Source organism: Panthera onca, chromosome E1 (assembly GCF_046562875.1).
Source record: "Panthera onca isolate mPanOnc1 chromosome E1, mPanOnc1 haplotype 2, whole genome shotgun sequence".
Taxonomy (NCBI): domain Eukaryota; kingdom Metazoa; phylum Chordata; class Mammalia; order Carnivora; family Felidae; genus Panthera; species Panthera onca.
The window spans coordinates 43,547,399-43,565,130 of NC_138352.1; the positions used below are offsets into that span (position 1 = coordinate 43,547,399).

The window sequence follows — 17,732 nt, forward strand, 5'->3', positions numbered from 1 at the left end:
ATTGCCATGTGTCAAATAAGATTAAACCCAATTTGTTAAAAAAAAAAAAAAAAAAAATCACATTACCTGCATATAAAAAAGGCTTATCTTCCTGTCCTTTTTTTTTTTTTAAATGTTTATTTATTTTTGAGAGAGACAGTGAGACAAAGCATGAGCAGGGGAGGGCCAGAGAAAGGGAGACACAGAACCGGAAGCAGGCTCCAGGCTCTGAGCTGTCAGCATAGAGCCCGACATGGGGCTTGAACCATGAACCATCAAAACACGACCTGAGACCAAGTCAGACGCCTAACCGACTGAGTCACCCAGGCACCCCTCTTCCTGTCCTTTATAGCAGGGCAGTGCGCAAGAAGTTTATCAAAGGGGTTAAGTCTTTAAAATATAAAATTATAAAGAAATAAGACCTATCTAGAATTTTAAAAAAACACAAAACACATCTCCTAGAAATCAGTAAGAAACAACCCAATAGAAAAATGGGCAAACAACTTAAATAGGCAATTCATTGAAGAGGCTATTCAAACGCTCAATAAACATAAAAAGAGGGGCACCTGGGTAGCTCAGTCGGTTAAGCATCCATATCCGACTGCTGGTTTTGGCTCAGGTCATGATCTCACGGTTCCTGGGATCAGGATTGAGGATGGAGCCCCGAGTTGGTCTCTGTGCTAACAGCACAGAACCTGGTTGGGATTCTCTCTCTCCCTCTCTCTGCCCCTCCCCTGCTCACATAGTACTCTCTTTATTAAAAAAAAAAAAAAAAAAACCTTAAAAAAAAGAAGATAACATAGAAGGCTAATAAGCACATGAAATTATGCTCAACTGTCACAAGTGATGAGGGAAATGTAAATTAAAACCACAATGGGTTTTAATGGGATACCACCACATACCTATTAGAATGGCAAAAAAGTGCTGACAAGGATATAAAGAATTGGGAACTCCCAACCACTGCTGGTGAGAATGTAAGAAGGTAAAACCACTTTGGGAAACAGTCTGTAAGGTTCTTAAAAAGTTAAACATAAATGATCTAGTCCTATCACTTCTAAGTATTTAGTCAAGAAAACTGAAAGCATATATGTCCATAACAAAGACTTACACACAAATACTCACAGTGGCTTTATATGTAATAGCTTAAAAATAGAAACAACTCAAATATAAATCAACAGGAGACTGGAGAAACCATTTGTAGTATATCCATACAATAGAAAATTACTTAACAATAAAAAGGAACAAAGCGTTGATACATGCAACAACATGGATGAATTTCAAAAGAATTGTTAAGTGAAAGAAGCTAAAATAAGTGTACAAACTATGATTCCATTTATATAAATTCCAGAAAATTCAAACTAATCTATATTGACAGAAAGCAAATCAGTGGTTGTTTGGGGAAAGTGAATCATGGAGGGTTGGGAAAGAGGGATAACAAAGGGGCATGAGAAAACTTTTGAAGGTGATGGATATGTTCACTATCTTGATGCTGCTGAAAGTTTAATGAAGGTACACCTATGTCAAAACTTATCAAAGTGTACCTACCATGCATATATATAGTCATGTCAGGTATATTTCAATAAGGCTGTTTTTTTAAAAATACAGGTTGTATAGGGGCGCCTGCGTGGCTCAGTCAGTTAAGGGCCTGACTCTTATCTCAGTTCAGGCCATGATCTCATAGTTTGTAATTTAGAGCCCTGCATCGGCCTCTGGGCTAGTGGTGTGGAGTCTGCTTGGGATTCTGTCTCTCCTTCTCTCTGCCCCTCCCACTTGTGCATGCTCGTGCTCGTTCTCTCTCTCTCTCTCTCTCTCTCAAAATAAACATAAAAAAAATTAAAAAAAAACAGGTTGTATATAAAGATAAACCAAAGTTCCTATAATTATCTCAAAGTCAATTCCACTCATTCATACAATAAATCTTTTTAGCTAGCACCTACTATATGCCAGGCACTCTGCTAGGCACTAAAGATTCAATGATAAGCAAACTGACATGGTCCCTGACCTCATGGAGTACATAGTTTGCTAGGGGAAGCTGAGATTGATAAATGATGAATACAGACATATGGATAATAAAACTATGACAAGTGCTATAAAGGAGAGGTACACAGTGAGAGGACAGAACATAATACAGAAACCAAATCTAGTCTGATAGAAAGGTCAGTATGGCTCCTTCAAGGAAGTGACATTTAAGCTGAGACCTAAAGGAAAAGCAGGAAAACAAACTGAAAATGGGATTTTCCTCAGAAGAGACACTATAAACAAAGGCTCTGAGGCAAGAGAAAGCATAACCCTCTTAAGGAATGGAAAGAAAGTCAAAAGGGCTGAGGGTCAAAATAGTGTAGACAACACTGGGGCACCTGGGTGGCACAGTTGGTTAAGCATCCGACTTTAGCTCAGGTCACGATCACATGGTTTGTGGGTTCAAGACCCATATCCGGCTCTGTGCTGACAGCTGGGAGCCTGGAGCCTGCTTTGGATTCTGTGTGTGTGTCTCTCTCTCTCCCTTCTCTGCCCCTATGCCACTCATACTCTTGTCTCTCTCTCTCTCTCTCAAAAATAAATAAACATTGGGGCACCTGGGTGGCCTAGTCAGTTGAGCATCTCACTTCAGCTCAGGTCACGACTTCGCAGGCTGTGAGTTCAAGCTCCACATCGGGCTCTGTGCTGACAGCTCAGAGCCTGGAGCCTGCTTCAGATTCTGTGTCTCCTTCTCTCTCTGGTCCTCCCCTACTCATGCTCTGTCTCTCTCCCTCAAAAATAAACTTAAAAAAATAAATTAAAGAATAAATTTAAAAGAATAGTGTAGACAACATTAATGATCACCTCTCTAGCATGTATTCAACCACTTCTTCCTCATTCCTAACAGAATCATACTTTAGTTCAAACAGCTACCCTCCTCCACACAGTCATGTGTTTTTTGTTTTTTTAAAGCTTTTTATTTTTTATTTTATTTTTTATAAATTTTTTTTTATTTTACTTTTTTTTTTACGTTTATTTATTTTTGAGACATAGAGAGACAGAGCATGAACAGGGGAGGGTCAGAGAGAGAGGGAGACACAGAATCTGAAACAAGCTCCAGGCTCTGAGCTGTCAGCACAGAGCCCGATGCGGGGCTCAAACTCACAGACTGCGAGATCATGACCTGAGCCGAAGTCGGTCGCCCAACTGACTGAGCCACCCAGGCGCCCCCACAGTCATGTGTTTTAGGGGAAGATGACTCCAACCTTGATTTTAGGAAATGGATACTATTTAGACTTAAATCAATCATAGCAACCTCTCTCTTCCTACCAGTGATTAAAGAATGGCATGAGTGAAAGCAGTACAAGAAGTTAATGCATGCTCTAAACTAAACATGGTAGTTGGCACTAAGGAAGTATCAATGGAGATAGAGGTTTGCATGGAGAAATATGGAAGAACAAGGCATACAGGATATTTCCTAGGTTTTCAGCTTAGGCAAATAATGGTTAACCATTCCCATATACTCAAAGCCAAAGAAATACTTTTAAATATTAATAATCTTGTGATATTCTTAGTATATTTCTCTCTCTTTTTTTTAAGTTTATTTTATTTTGGGAGAGAACAGGTGAGGGACAGAGAGAAGGAGAGAGAGAATCCCAAGTAGACTTTGCACTGTCAGTGCAGAGCCTGAAGCAGAACTCAAATCGATGAACCATGAGATCATGACCTGAGCTGAAAGCAAGAATTGGACCCTCCACTGCCTGAGCCAGCCAGGTGTCTCTTAGTATACTTCTCTTAAATAAATCTAGTAAGAACTAGTAAAGGATCATATTTAAAATTTACCTGATTCTCTATTCAGCCTTAAAAAAGGATGAAATCTTGCCATTTGTGACAACATGAATGGACCTAGAGGGTATTATACTAAGTGAAATAAGTCAGAGAGAGATAAAAACCACATGATTTCACTTATATGGGGAATCTAAAAACCAAAACAATTGAATAAATAAATGAAAAGCAGAAACAGACCCATAAACACAGAGAACAAACTGATGGCTGCCAGAGAGAAGTGGGACATACAGGCTTCCAGTTACAGAATGAATACATCACAGGGATAAAGGGTACAGCACAGGGAATCTAATCAATGGTATTATAATAGCATTAAAGTGACAATGGTAGACACACTTGTGGTGAGCACAGAATAATGCCTAGACTTCTTGAATCACTATGTTGCACACTTGAAACTAATGTACGTAATAGTGTGTCAACTATACTTCAATTAAAAAAAAAAACTAATGTACTTAAAAAAAGTCTCAGAGGATATACTGGCCTCAGAAGTTCAGGCAAATTCATAAAGATGAACGAATGAGGCTAACTGATTTTGTCTTACAATACAAATCAGTATTATTTTTTTAAACTCTAACAATACTGACCACAAATAAGATCAATTTCTAAATATCATTTATTGTGCACTGCCTTCTTCAAAAAATGATTTAAACTAGCAAAATATCTGAATAAATTAAAAGTCAAGCCAAGAATACAATAGTCCAAGGATATCTGACTACTCTGTGTGTTATCTGAAAATAATTCCACAGAATTAGGTGGAGATACATAATCCATTATGCTAACCAAATTTATCTTAGATAAATCTAATAACAGCAATAATTAAGGCTACCACAGATACCAAAAGAGCCAGGCAAAGTATAAACTACCTTGACAAGTTGATGAAGTGCCATATCTTTCAGAAGGTGGTGTACTTGGACAATTGAAATGATGTGAAGTTCCTTGTTTCAAGTCAATGTTTGTAAAATTCTTTGAATGGCATGCACAACAACATGACAAAGGTTCCTCAGCTTTTTTACTTAAGCTTTTGTCCACTGGCTTTCCTAAAAATGAAAGAATCTCAATTTGTAATATTTCTAATTTAACAAACATTCATAATCTTCTGCAACTCAGATGAGCAACCACCCAATTTGCCCAGGATTGGGAGGTTTCCTAGGAAACAAGATTCTCAGTCCTAAAACTAGAAAAGTACCTGGCAGATCTGGGCAAGTTGGTCAACCTATCTCCAGGATCAAATTACAACAGGCAAGAAACACTTATGCCATAAATACTTATAGAGGGAGTTATCAATTTACATAATTGCAAAAATCTAGTAATAGTCAAAGATAATGTTAACCACTCAAGTACTCATTTATATCAAGTTTTATTAAAATATCAAGCAGGGAAGATTAAAATAAAGACCTAAAGTATACTCTTAATTACTGCTATTTCCTTAAATGAAGAAATTGAAAGCTCAATACATCAAATAACATAAACATATAAGGGTTAAGTCATTTCCACTTTATACATCTATTTCAAATAGAAACATGCTTCATGATGTATCAATTCTGATACATGTATTAAAATATACTTTAAGGTCAATATTCAAACTAAATAAAACAGGTAATTTTTAATACTTAAATAAAATACAAAATTGTAATTGGTCTACATTGTGTGCCTACATGTATAAATACACAATTCATAGAGACTAAAAAAAAAAAAAAAAAAAAAAAGGTGAATAATTATTCTCTATAAGCAGTAATGACATTATTTTCCCATCTGTACTACATAAATACTACTAATTCTACATTTTGGTCTCCCACTAAAATTTTAAATTATTAACAGATTATCTCATTTTTCCCCAAAGATTATCAGTAACAATCAGAATGAACAAAAGTTATAAAATATTTACTGTTCATTTTTAAGAGTCTTATAAGTAGATTTCCCTTCAAAAGACACACACATAAAAACATATATACCTACCTACACACACTCCTGGTTAACTTTAAATTCTCCTAATACTTTAGGTCAAATCCATTTAATTATGTAACTAAAACATATCCAATACTGCATTTCGGATTCATTATGTACATCAGCTAGTCTTTTATAAAAGTCAATATACTAGGCCTTTGTTAGCAAATAAAAGTAATGGAAAAAAAATATGTATTCATGAAAACAATATTACAATAAACTTTTGCTTATATGGCATCCAAACAAGTAGAAAAATCGATTAGAATGTTTCCTTTATATATTCCATGTTCTAATGTTGTGAGGAAGGGACAGATAAGCAAATACATTAAAGGATTTACTCAAATTATTTGTGTATATTATACACCATTACAGGCCAATCTCTTGCATCTTTTAAATACAAATTATCATAATCATTTTCATAATAACTCTAAGCATTCCAAGATTCCTGTGCATACTATGAATCATCAAATAAAGGACTACGTTATGCTCAAAATTGTTTCATAATTAACTGAACATATTTTGCTCTATTGAAACTCTTTTGGAAGATATTTAACTTATAAAGAAATATCTTAAAAGAGAATCCACACTTAAATTAGCTAGAACATGGTTGAACCATTCAGGATAAAAAGTAATTTATTAAAATATTTTTTTCAGGTCCCAATAAGGAACCTGAAAATATCAACAACTACTTACCATTAAAAGATTGTTGCCATGCTAAAGCAGAACAAAGTAAGGCTACACTTTTCCCACTTCCTGTAGGGCTCTCCAGTAAACAATGTTGCTTACTATTTAATCCTCTGACAATCTATGGACACAAAAACAATGAAAAAATCAATAAGCAATTTACTTCATAGGCTATCTCTCCAGGAGAAGTACAAATACAACAATGAGAAATAAGGTTGTACTTAAGGGAGCACAGCAAGAGCAGAAGCAAGAACCCATGTTTAATGAAATCTAAACTTTATTCCTTTATATCTCTCCCTAAAATTATGATGGCCCTAAAAAGCATATCAAGCAAAAAAGAAATGAAAAAAAGCAATTTGTGCCTTAACGGTTTCTGTAAAACTAGAATATAGTACATGAATATTTTTGATAAAAACAAGGGAGGCTACTGCTCATGGGAGTGTAAACTGTTATAACCACTTTGGTTTCTGTTGTTATTGTTATTATTTAAGTTTATTTATTTATTTTGAGAGAGAGAGAGAGAGAGCACACAAGTGAGGGAAGGGCAGAGAAAGACAGGGAATCCCAAGCAGGCTCCATACTGGCAGCACAGAGACCAACACGGAGCTCAAACTCATGAACTGTGAGATCTTGACCTGAGCTGAAACCCAGGGTTGGATGCTTAACCAACTGAGCCACTCAGGCACCCCTGTACACTTTGCACAAAAACTAATGATTCCTAATAAAGTTGAAAATACCCAACTCCAGCATGTACAGTACTATGTATATACTCCAAATTTTACCCACATGAACACAAGGAAACATGAATAATAAAGTTCAAAGCAACATTGTTTATAATTGCTAGAGAATGTAAACAATTTAGAAGTCTATCAAAAGGAAAATAGAAAAAAATTCTGGTATACTCATATAATGGAATGCTATATAGCATGTAAAATGGATTAACAATCACCAGGCCTACATTTTAAATATGTGAAGAGAAAAAAAAGTTCTGCACAAAGATAGGTATAGTATCGTATCATTATGTAACATTTAAACTACGTAAAATAAATACTCTATTACACTCGTAAACAAAGTATAAAGTAAATATAGTAAAATATTGGTATTTAACAAAGTTGGTTTCCTTAAGTTTGCATATTGCCTATATAAACAGTCTCAAAAAAATATACTAGTCTGTGTAATAGACAGCAAATACTTCATAGAAAGCAGTAATTCTGCAAAGTAAATAGAAGTTCCAAATGAGCTGAGAATATTTTTCAGAATGTTCTCCTTTGCCTCCATTATATCCATGGACATATATGGTTTAGCAGTGGTATTATTTTTCCAAGGGTTAGATGTTCTTCAACGAAGCAGGCAAATATTTTCAATCCATTTACTATCTGAGAAAATGAATGTAGCCTTATGAATTATAAACATATGTATCTTAATAAAGACTTAAAATATCTATTGAAAAATACTTACAGGGGGCGCCTGGGTGGCTCAGTTGGTTGTCTGACTTCGGCTCAAGTCATGATCTCATAGTCTATGAGTTCGAGCCCTGCATCAGGCTTGCTGCTCTCAGGGTATATCCCTCTTGGGATCTTCTGTCCCCCTTTCTCTTTGTCCCTCCCTCACTCATGCTCTCTCTCTCAAAAATAAATAAAACATTAAAAAAAAAATACTTACAGAATTCATCATAGCAAGCTGCGATGGGTAAGCTTTATAAGGAAAGGTAATTTTCACCCCACCAATTGTATATTCAGACATTGAAGCCATCATGCTTTATTCTTTACTTCAGATTCCTAACTGCAACAGAAATGAAAATCAATATTGAAACAATACCACTCAAAGAAAACCAGATACCCAACATTAGGACAGATGTCTGGAAATAAAAATTGGAATAAATGTTTAAACAAAACAAATGGAAGTAAAAAAAATTTCCTAGTCTTATAAATCACAACAGTTGAGAGCATGTCTTGGAATCTGACAAATGTCGATTTTCATCCATGCTCTGCCAAAGCTGTGGACTAGGAACTAGAAAGTACAGGTTCTAGACCAGGTTCTGAAAACAACTCAGATATGTTACCTTGATCATGTCTCTTCACTTCTATAGACTAAGATCCTTATCTGTAATAACAATGGCCTGACACTTAGTAGGTGCCCAATAATTCTTCTTTAAAGGTCAGGGGGGTATAATGAAAAGAAGATGAGTTTGGAGTAAGGCAAACCTACATTTAAATTCCTCTGTGTGAGGGGCGCCTGGGTGGCTCAGTCGGTTGGGCGGCCGACTTCGGCTCAGGTCATGATCTCGCGGTCTGTGAGTTCGAGCCCCGAGTCGGGCTCTATGCTGACAGCTCCGAGCCTGGAGCCTGTTTCAGATTCTGTCTCCCTCTCTCTGACCCACCCCCGTTCATGCTCTGTCTCTCTCTGTCTCAAAAATAGATAAACGTTAAAAAATAAATTCCTCTGTATCACTTAACCTCTCAGAGCTTATTTCTTCATCTGTGAAATGGAAATAACACTACCCACCTGATCGGGTTTTCATGAAAATTAGCCAGGCACTGAATTAAGAATAACAATGTACAGAAATGTACGCAAACTTCAGTATGGGTACACAGAGGAAATGATCTACTTTAAACCACCTTTTCTTAACCTAAGATACATAGATACAATTCTAAACCACCTTTTCTTAACCTACGACATATATAATCCAGAAACTGGGATCTATGAAGTTTCTGTGCCATGACTGAATTTTTCTAAAAAGGGTCTATAGACTTCTCATTCCCAGAAATATATCCTGAGGAAATAACTGAAAAGGGGCGGGGTAGGGAGGGACTGATATACATCGGTACCACTTTGCAATAGTGAAAAAAAAATTGTAATTAACTTTTACTCAGATATGACCTTCTAGTTACTCAGATATGACCTTCAAATCAATCCATCCCCCGCCCCAATTGTGGCAACAGGCATCTCAAAACGGGGTAGCTTCCCACGCACACTGAGTAAAACAAATAAAACCAAAACAAACCACAAGTATCTGCCTGTCGCTCCCGGCCGCCTAACGGGCCTCCGCTCCCATCAAGGGAGGACAGGCTCCCCTTCTCCCCAAGTTTCCGTCCTCATACTTTCCTCCTCCCTCAGCCCGCAGAGATTCCAGACGCCCTGGCTGATCCAATCAACACCGACCAGCCAGCAAGGCGGTAGGGCGAAAGCGGAAGCAGCCTTGCCGCAGATTTCGCGCACTCCCGGGCAAGGGAGACAGACTTGCCTGTCCAGGGGAAAACCGAAGAAACGCCTACAGCGCTAGGCAGAAGAAAAGGAAAGCTTTTCCTTCGCAGAAGAAAAGGAAAGCTATATCCGCAAAAAAAAAAAAAAAAAAAAAAAAAAAAAAAAAAATACAGTGGAGCGCTGACAAAGAAGAAAGGTCACAAGCCTCTTTCCCTCAGGGGGCTGCTACCACCCATGCCTGGTCGCGGGCTCCGAGCGGCTGTAGCTTTCCTCTCCAACCCTCATCAGTCACCTCAACCACGCTCTCCCGGACGAATTCCCGCCTCCCACCCCTTAACTCCCGACATCCAATCGCCGGACGAGCTCAGACAACCAATCAGACGCCAAGACCAGAAATGAAACAACCAGTCCTGGCGGGAGTTTAGGGGGGCGAGGACTCTGGCATCCAATGGAAGCCTCCGCAGTAAAAGTAGGCCCAAGGTAAGTGGCGACACCGGAAGGGGAACTACCCAAAGCGTGAACGACTCGTCCAAATCTCAGGGATTTAAAGGAAAAGAGTTCTCTTTGTTTGACTTTTTGAAACTGGTGATTTAACCTGTGTATAGCTTTCTTGGAAACTCAAAGTCTGTATTCTTAAAGTCCGTAGACTAACATAGAGAAAACACCTTTAAGTCTTGCCGAGTTCTCCGAGCACTCATCAGTGCCACTTAATTCAAATTCTAACTTTATAAGCAGTCAGGGTATAGAGACTTGAAGCGGGAATTGCCAGACTGAGCCAAACCAGGAGAAAAGGTTCGATGACAACCGGCTACAGTATCTCATAATACTCAAGGCTTTCTCCGATACCAAATTAAACCAGACAAACGCTCTCGAGGTCTTCCGGCACCAGGTAACCTCTACCTTCTATTGTGGCTCATCCACCTTCTGGCCCTTAAAGGCCAGTTTATTCTTTGCCAAGAAGTACACTTAAAGTTCCTCAAAAGTAGGTTAATCATGATCCCTCTGAATTGTTATTTTTAAAAAGTTCTGTATGGGCTAAACTTGATTAAAATACTAGTGTCCAAAAAAGCAAAACCTGAGACATTTTCTCAAATTCGAGAAACTGGTTTGGGAGAGAGGTTTGCTCCAGGAGGGAGCAGCAGGATTTGTTTGCATTTTTACTACATCGTCCCCAAATGACAATACTTACAGTCATGAAAAAAAATTCTACCCTTTAATTTGGCCCTCTCAGACTCATAAATTTATCCTAAATAAGTAATCTAAAATTAATAAAAAGTAATAATACCTCAGTTGATAACAGCGCCTATTGTAGTACTGAAAAAAATAATAAACTTCCGTATAGTAATAGGAAGATGGTTATAATATACCAATTCAATCATCATGAAGCCAATAATTATAAAACTAAATCACTATGAATTGTAATTATAAAAATTAAACAACTTGCAAAAAACAATTCCATATAAAATTAAATGAAAAAAAGCAGACTCCAAACCGTATACCATTAGTGGGTACCACTACTTACATTATATGACAAATGTGTGTGCATAAGCAAAGATGAAGGGAAAGTACAAAAAATGTAATTTGTTAAGACAGTGGAATGAAGGATAATATATAAAAAATAAGTCCTTAAAATACCTTCAAATTGCTATTCTGCATTTACAAATTGTTTTTAATTTCTTTTAATTTAAAATATTTTTTAAACATCCAGTCTTTTAAGTAACTGCTCCAAGGTAACTATTCTGATTTTCTGTTCCTAAATTCCTAAGGCTCTCAACTGACTATAACTTTGTATTGTCATTTGATGTATGTGGCATAACAGAAAGGGACACACATAAACCCTGGAGCCAGTGACCCCTAGATTCCAGTACCTTGAAATGTCCCTTTCAAGTTAGCTGCAGTGAAATGAAACACAAAAACTACAAATTCATTTGATAAAGAATATGAATGTTTATAAACCAATATTCAAAATAGTTGCACACATCTGTTTTCACCTGAATAAAAAAAAAATCACATTGTGACAAATCTTAACCTTAACTTAAAATACATGAATATTAACATTTACTAATATATTTACACATTTTATTTACATCATCAACAAATCTGATGAAAAACAGCATATGTTATTTTAACACAGCAGGTTTTGACCAGTCTTTGAAAATTGATCCAGGAATGTGCACTGCATTTAGTTAGAAAACATTTCAACATTTTCTGAACTCCTAGAAGTTACGTACTCACAAAATATTCCAAAGCCTCTGTTTAAAAACTAAACAAAACAAAACAGGAGCAGTTGTATTTAATCTTAAAAGACTATAAAACTGCTTTCTTTAAAAATATGAAAATTCTTACGGTATTTTTTAAGTGTATGCTTTTACTTTTTGCATCAAAATTACTTAATTGAACATTAAGCATCTAATAAAAGGTATAAATATTCTATCATCTGTGATGCTGTGTACTTCATGATTTGAAATAGCTACAAATTAGTTCTCATATAATACCCTTATGAGGTAGGGCCAGTAGTAATTCCATTTTACAAAGGAGGAAAATGAGATGTGCCTATACACTACTGAAAAGACTAAGGTTAAGTTTCTTTTCTTAAAAAAAACCACACTTTCTTATTAGTCTACCTAATTTCTTATACAAGTGAAGAGGTCTGTTTCAAAGCAGGGGACTGGAGAGGTTGGGAGGAGTGTGTCATTCAGGTATTTCTCAGAAAGCAAAGTACCTTCTATGTTGGATATTTAATTAAGGGGGGAAAAATTAGGATTATGGGTTACCTGAATGCATCTGCCTAATCAATGGAAGTTACTAACACAACTGCAAAATCCTTCACCCACATGGTACTTTACACTTTTTAATTTTTCCTTAGGTCGAAATACTGTTTATTTTTTTATTCAGAGATCTTCTAAAATTAAGATATGAATTATAATCCTAATGGTACACCAAGAGCACTTCAATCTAGTGCGTTTTACTGCCCTAAACTTTAATTAGATACCAATGTATTTCCCACCACTGACCACTAGGTAAGTTAGTAAAGCATTATAAAAATAAATTAAAAAAAACAACAACAAAATGAGATCTCTTTTCAGGTTCTTCTATGCACAAAGATGTTTCTTTTAAACCAGTATCTTAAAATTCCAAATTATTCAAGTATCTCTTTAAACATATGTCTACATATTAGTAAAAATTGAAGCAAATATGTAAAATCTTAAAATTCTCATCTGTAATTACTTGCATTGCAAGTTTTAGCAATTTCTATCAGGTATTTAAACTAATTTTTCCTGAAGTCTCCCTTCCCTTTTTCTCCCTCTCATCATTGCATCATTGTCACACTGTTACGAGCTGACAGCCATAAACTAGGGCTACCCACTCATCTTTATAAGAAATTAAGTTAAAGGCATGGCACTTTTCCTTTATTGCAAATGCTAAATACAAGGCCAAATTCACCTTCCAATAAGGAGTTCTTAAATGTGCTCCCAATAGGAAAAAACAAACAAACAAACAAACAAACAAAAAACAACAAAAGAAGCTCTGCTGCTACAATATAAACATACCAGCAAAGTAGATCCAAAGAACTGCCAATCAAATACAAGCAAGCGCAATTCTTAAGAGAGTTCTAAATTATATTCATGTTGAAATGAATCGTTTAATGATTCCAAGACGTTACTGTTCCCATTCAGTTTAAAGTTGTTATAAGATGCAGATTTGTATTGAGTATATGCAGCAAACAGCTTCACTTTTTTGTTTTACTTTTTTTTTAAATTCCACTAACACTCATGTTTATTATTTCAATTATTGTGCTTTCAATACAATGACAGAGCTGTACATCAGGATCCATACTTCCAGTGTCCCCAGATCCATTTTTGTAAGATGGATCTTTACAGATTCCAGACCATCCACTCGGTTTCTCCTTTATTTGTTGAAGACCTAGAAACATAAGGAAAAAAAAAAATGAATTAATTAAGGCAAGGAATCTGCAAAGGATTTTGGCCTTTTTCTTTGATATATTAAAACAACTTTGAAAATAAGTTACTACTTACGTGTAATAATTGGATCAATGTCTCTTGTCTGAGTGGCAACATCAGAGGCACAGACTTGCCCTATTTGGATCAGCAAAGACATAATATCCTCATACAGGGGAGGAAATGCTCGACAAAAAGAGACCAAACTTGGCAGAGTTGGCATGAAAAAAGCATAACGCTTAGCCTGCGTTAAAACTGTTGGAAAGAAGTTAAACAACTTTTTACTTTACAGATATAAATTCAATGTACATGGCCTACTAAATATATTAAGTACCATGCTCTGTACTAAGTTTTCTAAGACATGGCTGATCCCTGCCTTCAAGGAGTTTACAATCTAATGTAATAGTCAGCCATCATCCAACATAAATTCTTACTCCCAAGCACTGTGTTAAGTGCATTACAAGTATTATTTAATTCTCACAGTTTTATGAACGAGGAAAGTATTATGATGATACCTCTTTTATAAAGGAGGAAAACTCTTAAATAAACCTTATATTAAGAAACTTGTTCAAGGCTACATGCCAGTTAGTGATGGACTTGGGACTGAACTCAGGCAGTTAAAGCTCTTAACCACGAAAACTAATCATAACATGAGGTGAATACAATAAAAAGAAAAATCAATAAAGTAGTATAGGAGCACTAAGAAAGAATATAAAATTAACTAAGGCGTAACGTTAAAAGATTGAATTATAGTCCATATCTTTTATTTTTTTCTTTTTTATTATTTATTTATTAATTTACATCCAAGTTAGTTACCATATGGTTCAACAATGATTTCAGGAGTAGATTCCTTAATGCCCCTTACCTATTTGGCCTATCCCCTCTTCCCCATCGCCCCCAGCAACCCTCTGTTTGTTCTCTATATTTAAGAGTGTCATATGTTTTGTCCCCCTCCCGGTTTTTCTATTATTTTTGCTTCCCTTCCCTTATGTTCATCTGTTTTGTATCGTAAAGTCCTCATATGAGTGAAATCATATGATATTGGTCTTTCTCCAACTAATTTTGCTTAGCATAATACCCTCTAGTTCCATCCATATGTCTAGTTGACATCCAAATGTCAAGATTTCATTCTTTTTGGTTGCCAAGTAATATATAGTTCATATTTTTTAGTTTATTTTCATACCATTTAACTCTACAAACCAGACAGTGAGTAAAATATTAAAGTAGGTTTTAAAACTTAAGGAAACAACTTATATATTTATCTCTTATTTATACATTATGATTACATTTGAAATAAATTGTAACTAAGCAGTTGTAATAAATTGCAACTTGTCTTCTATTGACATAATTACAATCAGAAAGCAGATCTGATTTTCATTCATAAAATGTGGAAAGCTTATTATATTTACTTACATCTATATACATTCATTCACAAAATAAAAGATGCTATTTGCTTACCTATTCATCTCCTCTTCACTGTAAATTATATTTGTAACAGAAAATTTTTCAAAAGAATAAAGAGATGGCATAAACTACTAGTAACACAGAAAACATCGTGCTACTGAATTCAGAAAAATATGTACTACTTTATGTTAGAAGTTGTTATTATTGATGCTCGTTGGCTACACACCTGTTAGCAAAGTTCCCATGACATTCACAGCTAAGCGAGCCACACTAAGTGACTTTGGTAATGCATACTGGATACACAAATGAGAAAGCAGCTGGATAGCAAATATCTGCAATACAAAACCAAAATGTTACATGTTTCTGAAGAATCCTTAAGTATTAAACTGTTAAATTTGGGGCGCCTTGGTGGCTCAGTCGGTTGAGTGTCAGACTTCGGCTCAGGTCATGAACTCATGGCTCATGAGTTCGAGCCCCGCATCAGGCTCTGTGCTGACAGCTCAGAGCCTGGATCCTGCTTCGGATTCTGTGTCCCCCTCTCTCTCTGCCCCTCCTCCACTCATGCTCGCTCTCTGTCTCTCTCTCTCTCTCTCTCTCTCTCTCAAAAATAAATATTAAAAAAAAAAATTTGTTTTTTTAAAAAGTATTAAATTGTTAAATGCTTGACAACTAAAGACTGGAGATTAAAATTTTCCTAAAGCTCCAAAATGCTCATTACCTGTTTTTCAAGTTCTGGCTGTGCAATAAGCTCAGGTATGAAATCCAGACAGATGTGCATAGATGGAATACCTGCGACTGTCAGAGGTAGAAGTTCACAAGGATAACCCTATCACAACAAGAAAGGGGGGAAAAGTTAGAAATAAAAAAACTATAAGCCAAATACAGAGAAAAATACACAGGAATGTTTTTCTTCCTTTATGTAAAAGTTGCTCAGAAGGCTACTATGCCTTACATATATCCTGGCATTTCGCCTTTCTGGTGCACTAGAACAGAGATAAATTAAACATGTTAGTCTGAAATAAAATCTAAAAAATATGGATTTTTTTTTCCCTATTAAAAAGGACTATGATCATTTATGTGATCTCCAATTTCTGACTGATCCTTATTAACTTTATAATCAAAGCACTCCCCCTCCCTCAAAAATAAAGTTCAACCATAAAGCATCATTCTTTGAAAACACACCTGAAAGTGAACAAGTTTAGCAATGTTGGGATCAGCAATGTACATCTGGTGTAACAGACAACAGATAAGGCACTGAACTTCTCGAAGGTTACAGAGCAAATTGTCTTCTCCTTCCTCCATTCCCTTATTTGAAGCACTAGTAGTAATAACACTTTGAACATTCCTTAGCAAGCTGTCTGGATTGACACCCTTTGCTTTTTCTTCTTCAGTAGGTAAGCAAATCTCCAAGAGAATCTGGACAGCTGCACTATCCTACAACCAAATAAAACAGTGAATTGAAGAAGTTTCTGAAAATTTTGTTTGAAAACCAAATCTAATTTTGTTTTCACATGAACAAAAGTAGTAAATTAACTTCTTTAAAAAAAAAAAAAAAAAAGAGGTACTTTTAAAAGCAAACGTGAACAATCTATAGGGTAGCGATTCTCACCTTGTTTAGGGTCCTTGTTCAGGACCCTTTTAAGTCTCTGAAGAAAACTACACACCTTCTGTGTATAAAAATGAACATGTAAACATTATGCTAAGCAAAATAAGCCAAAGAAAGACAAATACCATATGATTACACTCATGTGGAATTTAAGAAACAAAACAGGTGCCTGAATGGCTCAGTATGTTAAGCATCCGACTCTTGATTTTGGCTCAAGTCATGATCTCACTTATGGTTGTTGAGACAGAGCCCTGCGGTGGCTCTACACTGGGTGTGGAGACTGCTTGAGCTTCTTTATCTCCGTTCTCCCTCTGACCCTCCCCCACTTGCAAACTTCTCTCTCTCAAAAAAAAAATTAATTAAAAAAAGGGGGGTGGGGCGCCTGGGTGGCTCAGTTGGTTAAGCGTCTGACTTCAGCTCAGGTCAAGATCTCACGGTCAGGTCTGTGAGTTTGAGCTCCTCCTCGGGCTCTGTGCTGACAGCTCAGAGCCTGGAGCCTGCTTCAGATTCTATGTCTCCCTCTCTCTGTATCTCCCCTGCTCATACTGTGTCTCTCTCTCAAAAATAAACACACACACAAAAAAAAGATGAACACAGGGGTAAGGGGGGGAAAAAAGAGAGGGAGGCACACCCATAAAAGACTCTTAACTACAGAGAACAAACAGGATTTGCTGGAAGGGAGCTGGGTGGGGGATGAGCAAAATGGGTGATGGGCATTAAGGAGGGCACTTGTGATGAACACTGGAGATGAACACTGGATGTTATATGCAAGTGATGAATCATTAAATTCTACTCCTGAACTCAACAATACACTATATCTTAACTAACTAGAATTTAAATAAAAGCTTTAAAAAAATTAAAATGTAAACAAATATATAATTTCAGGGTAGTCACATATCACTAAGGTAGATCCATGGACTCCAGTTTAAGAATATCTACTAGAAGAGTATTCTGATTCGATGACATCCAAAACAGGCCCTAAGCAAAAAATAACTTCTACCAGAATCTCCTTTCCTTTCTCTTAAATTCCTACATTTCCAAAGATCCTATCCTGCACTCTCCTCTTTTTCTCACCTGGCCTTTTTTCTCACCAACTAATTAATTCCTCTGAAGATGGTGGTTAATAATTAATGCCTAAAAGTCACCTC

The 17,732-nt window shown here is 36.2% G+C and overlaps 2 protein-coding genes across 4 annotated transcripts in view; both read right to left on the reverse strand.

Moving 5' to 3' along the window:
- The window catches only part of BRIP1 (BRCA1 interacting DNA helicase 1), a 210,880-nt gene extending 200,930 nt beyond the window's left edge, over window positions 1–9,950 (reverse strand). The window contains 4 exon segments of the mRNA XM_081791236.1: window positions 4,647–4,820; window positions 6,421–6,532; window positions 8,074–8,193; window positions 9,656–9,950. Of these exon segments, the coding sequence (XP_081647362.1) occupies window positions 4,647–4,820; window positions 6,421–6,532; window positions 8,074–8,166 (379 nt within the window). The 5' untranslated portion in view covers window positions 8,167–8,193; window positions 9,656–9,950.
- A 2,261-nt stretch (window positions 9,951–12,211) lies between these two features.
- The window catches only part of INTS2 (integrator complex subunit 2), a 59,803-nt gene continuing 54,282 nt past the window's right edge, over window positions 12,212–17,732 (reverse strand). For all 3 annotated transcript variants that reach the window (XM_060646561.3, XM_060646560.3, XM_078437379.2), the window contains 5 exons: window positions 16,161–16,412; window positions 15,697–15,804; window positions 15,205–15,310; window positions 13,653–13,829; window positions 12,212–13,539 (listed from right to left, as the gene is read on the reverse strand). In XM_060646561.3, coding sequence (XP_060502544.1) covers window positions 13,370–13,539; window positions 13,653–13,829; window positions 15,205–15,310; window positions 15,697–15,804; window positions 16,161–16,412 — 813 coding nt within the window. In that variant the 3' untranslated portion in view covers window positions 12,212–13,369. The remainder of the gene's footprint in view (window positions 13,540–13,652; window positions 13,830–15,204; window positions 15,311–15,696; window positions 15,805–16,160; window positions 16,413–17,732) is intronic.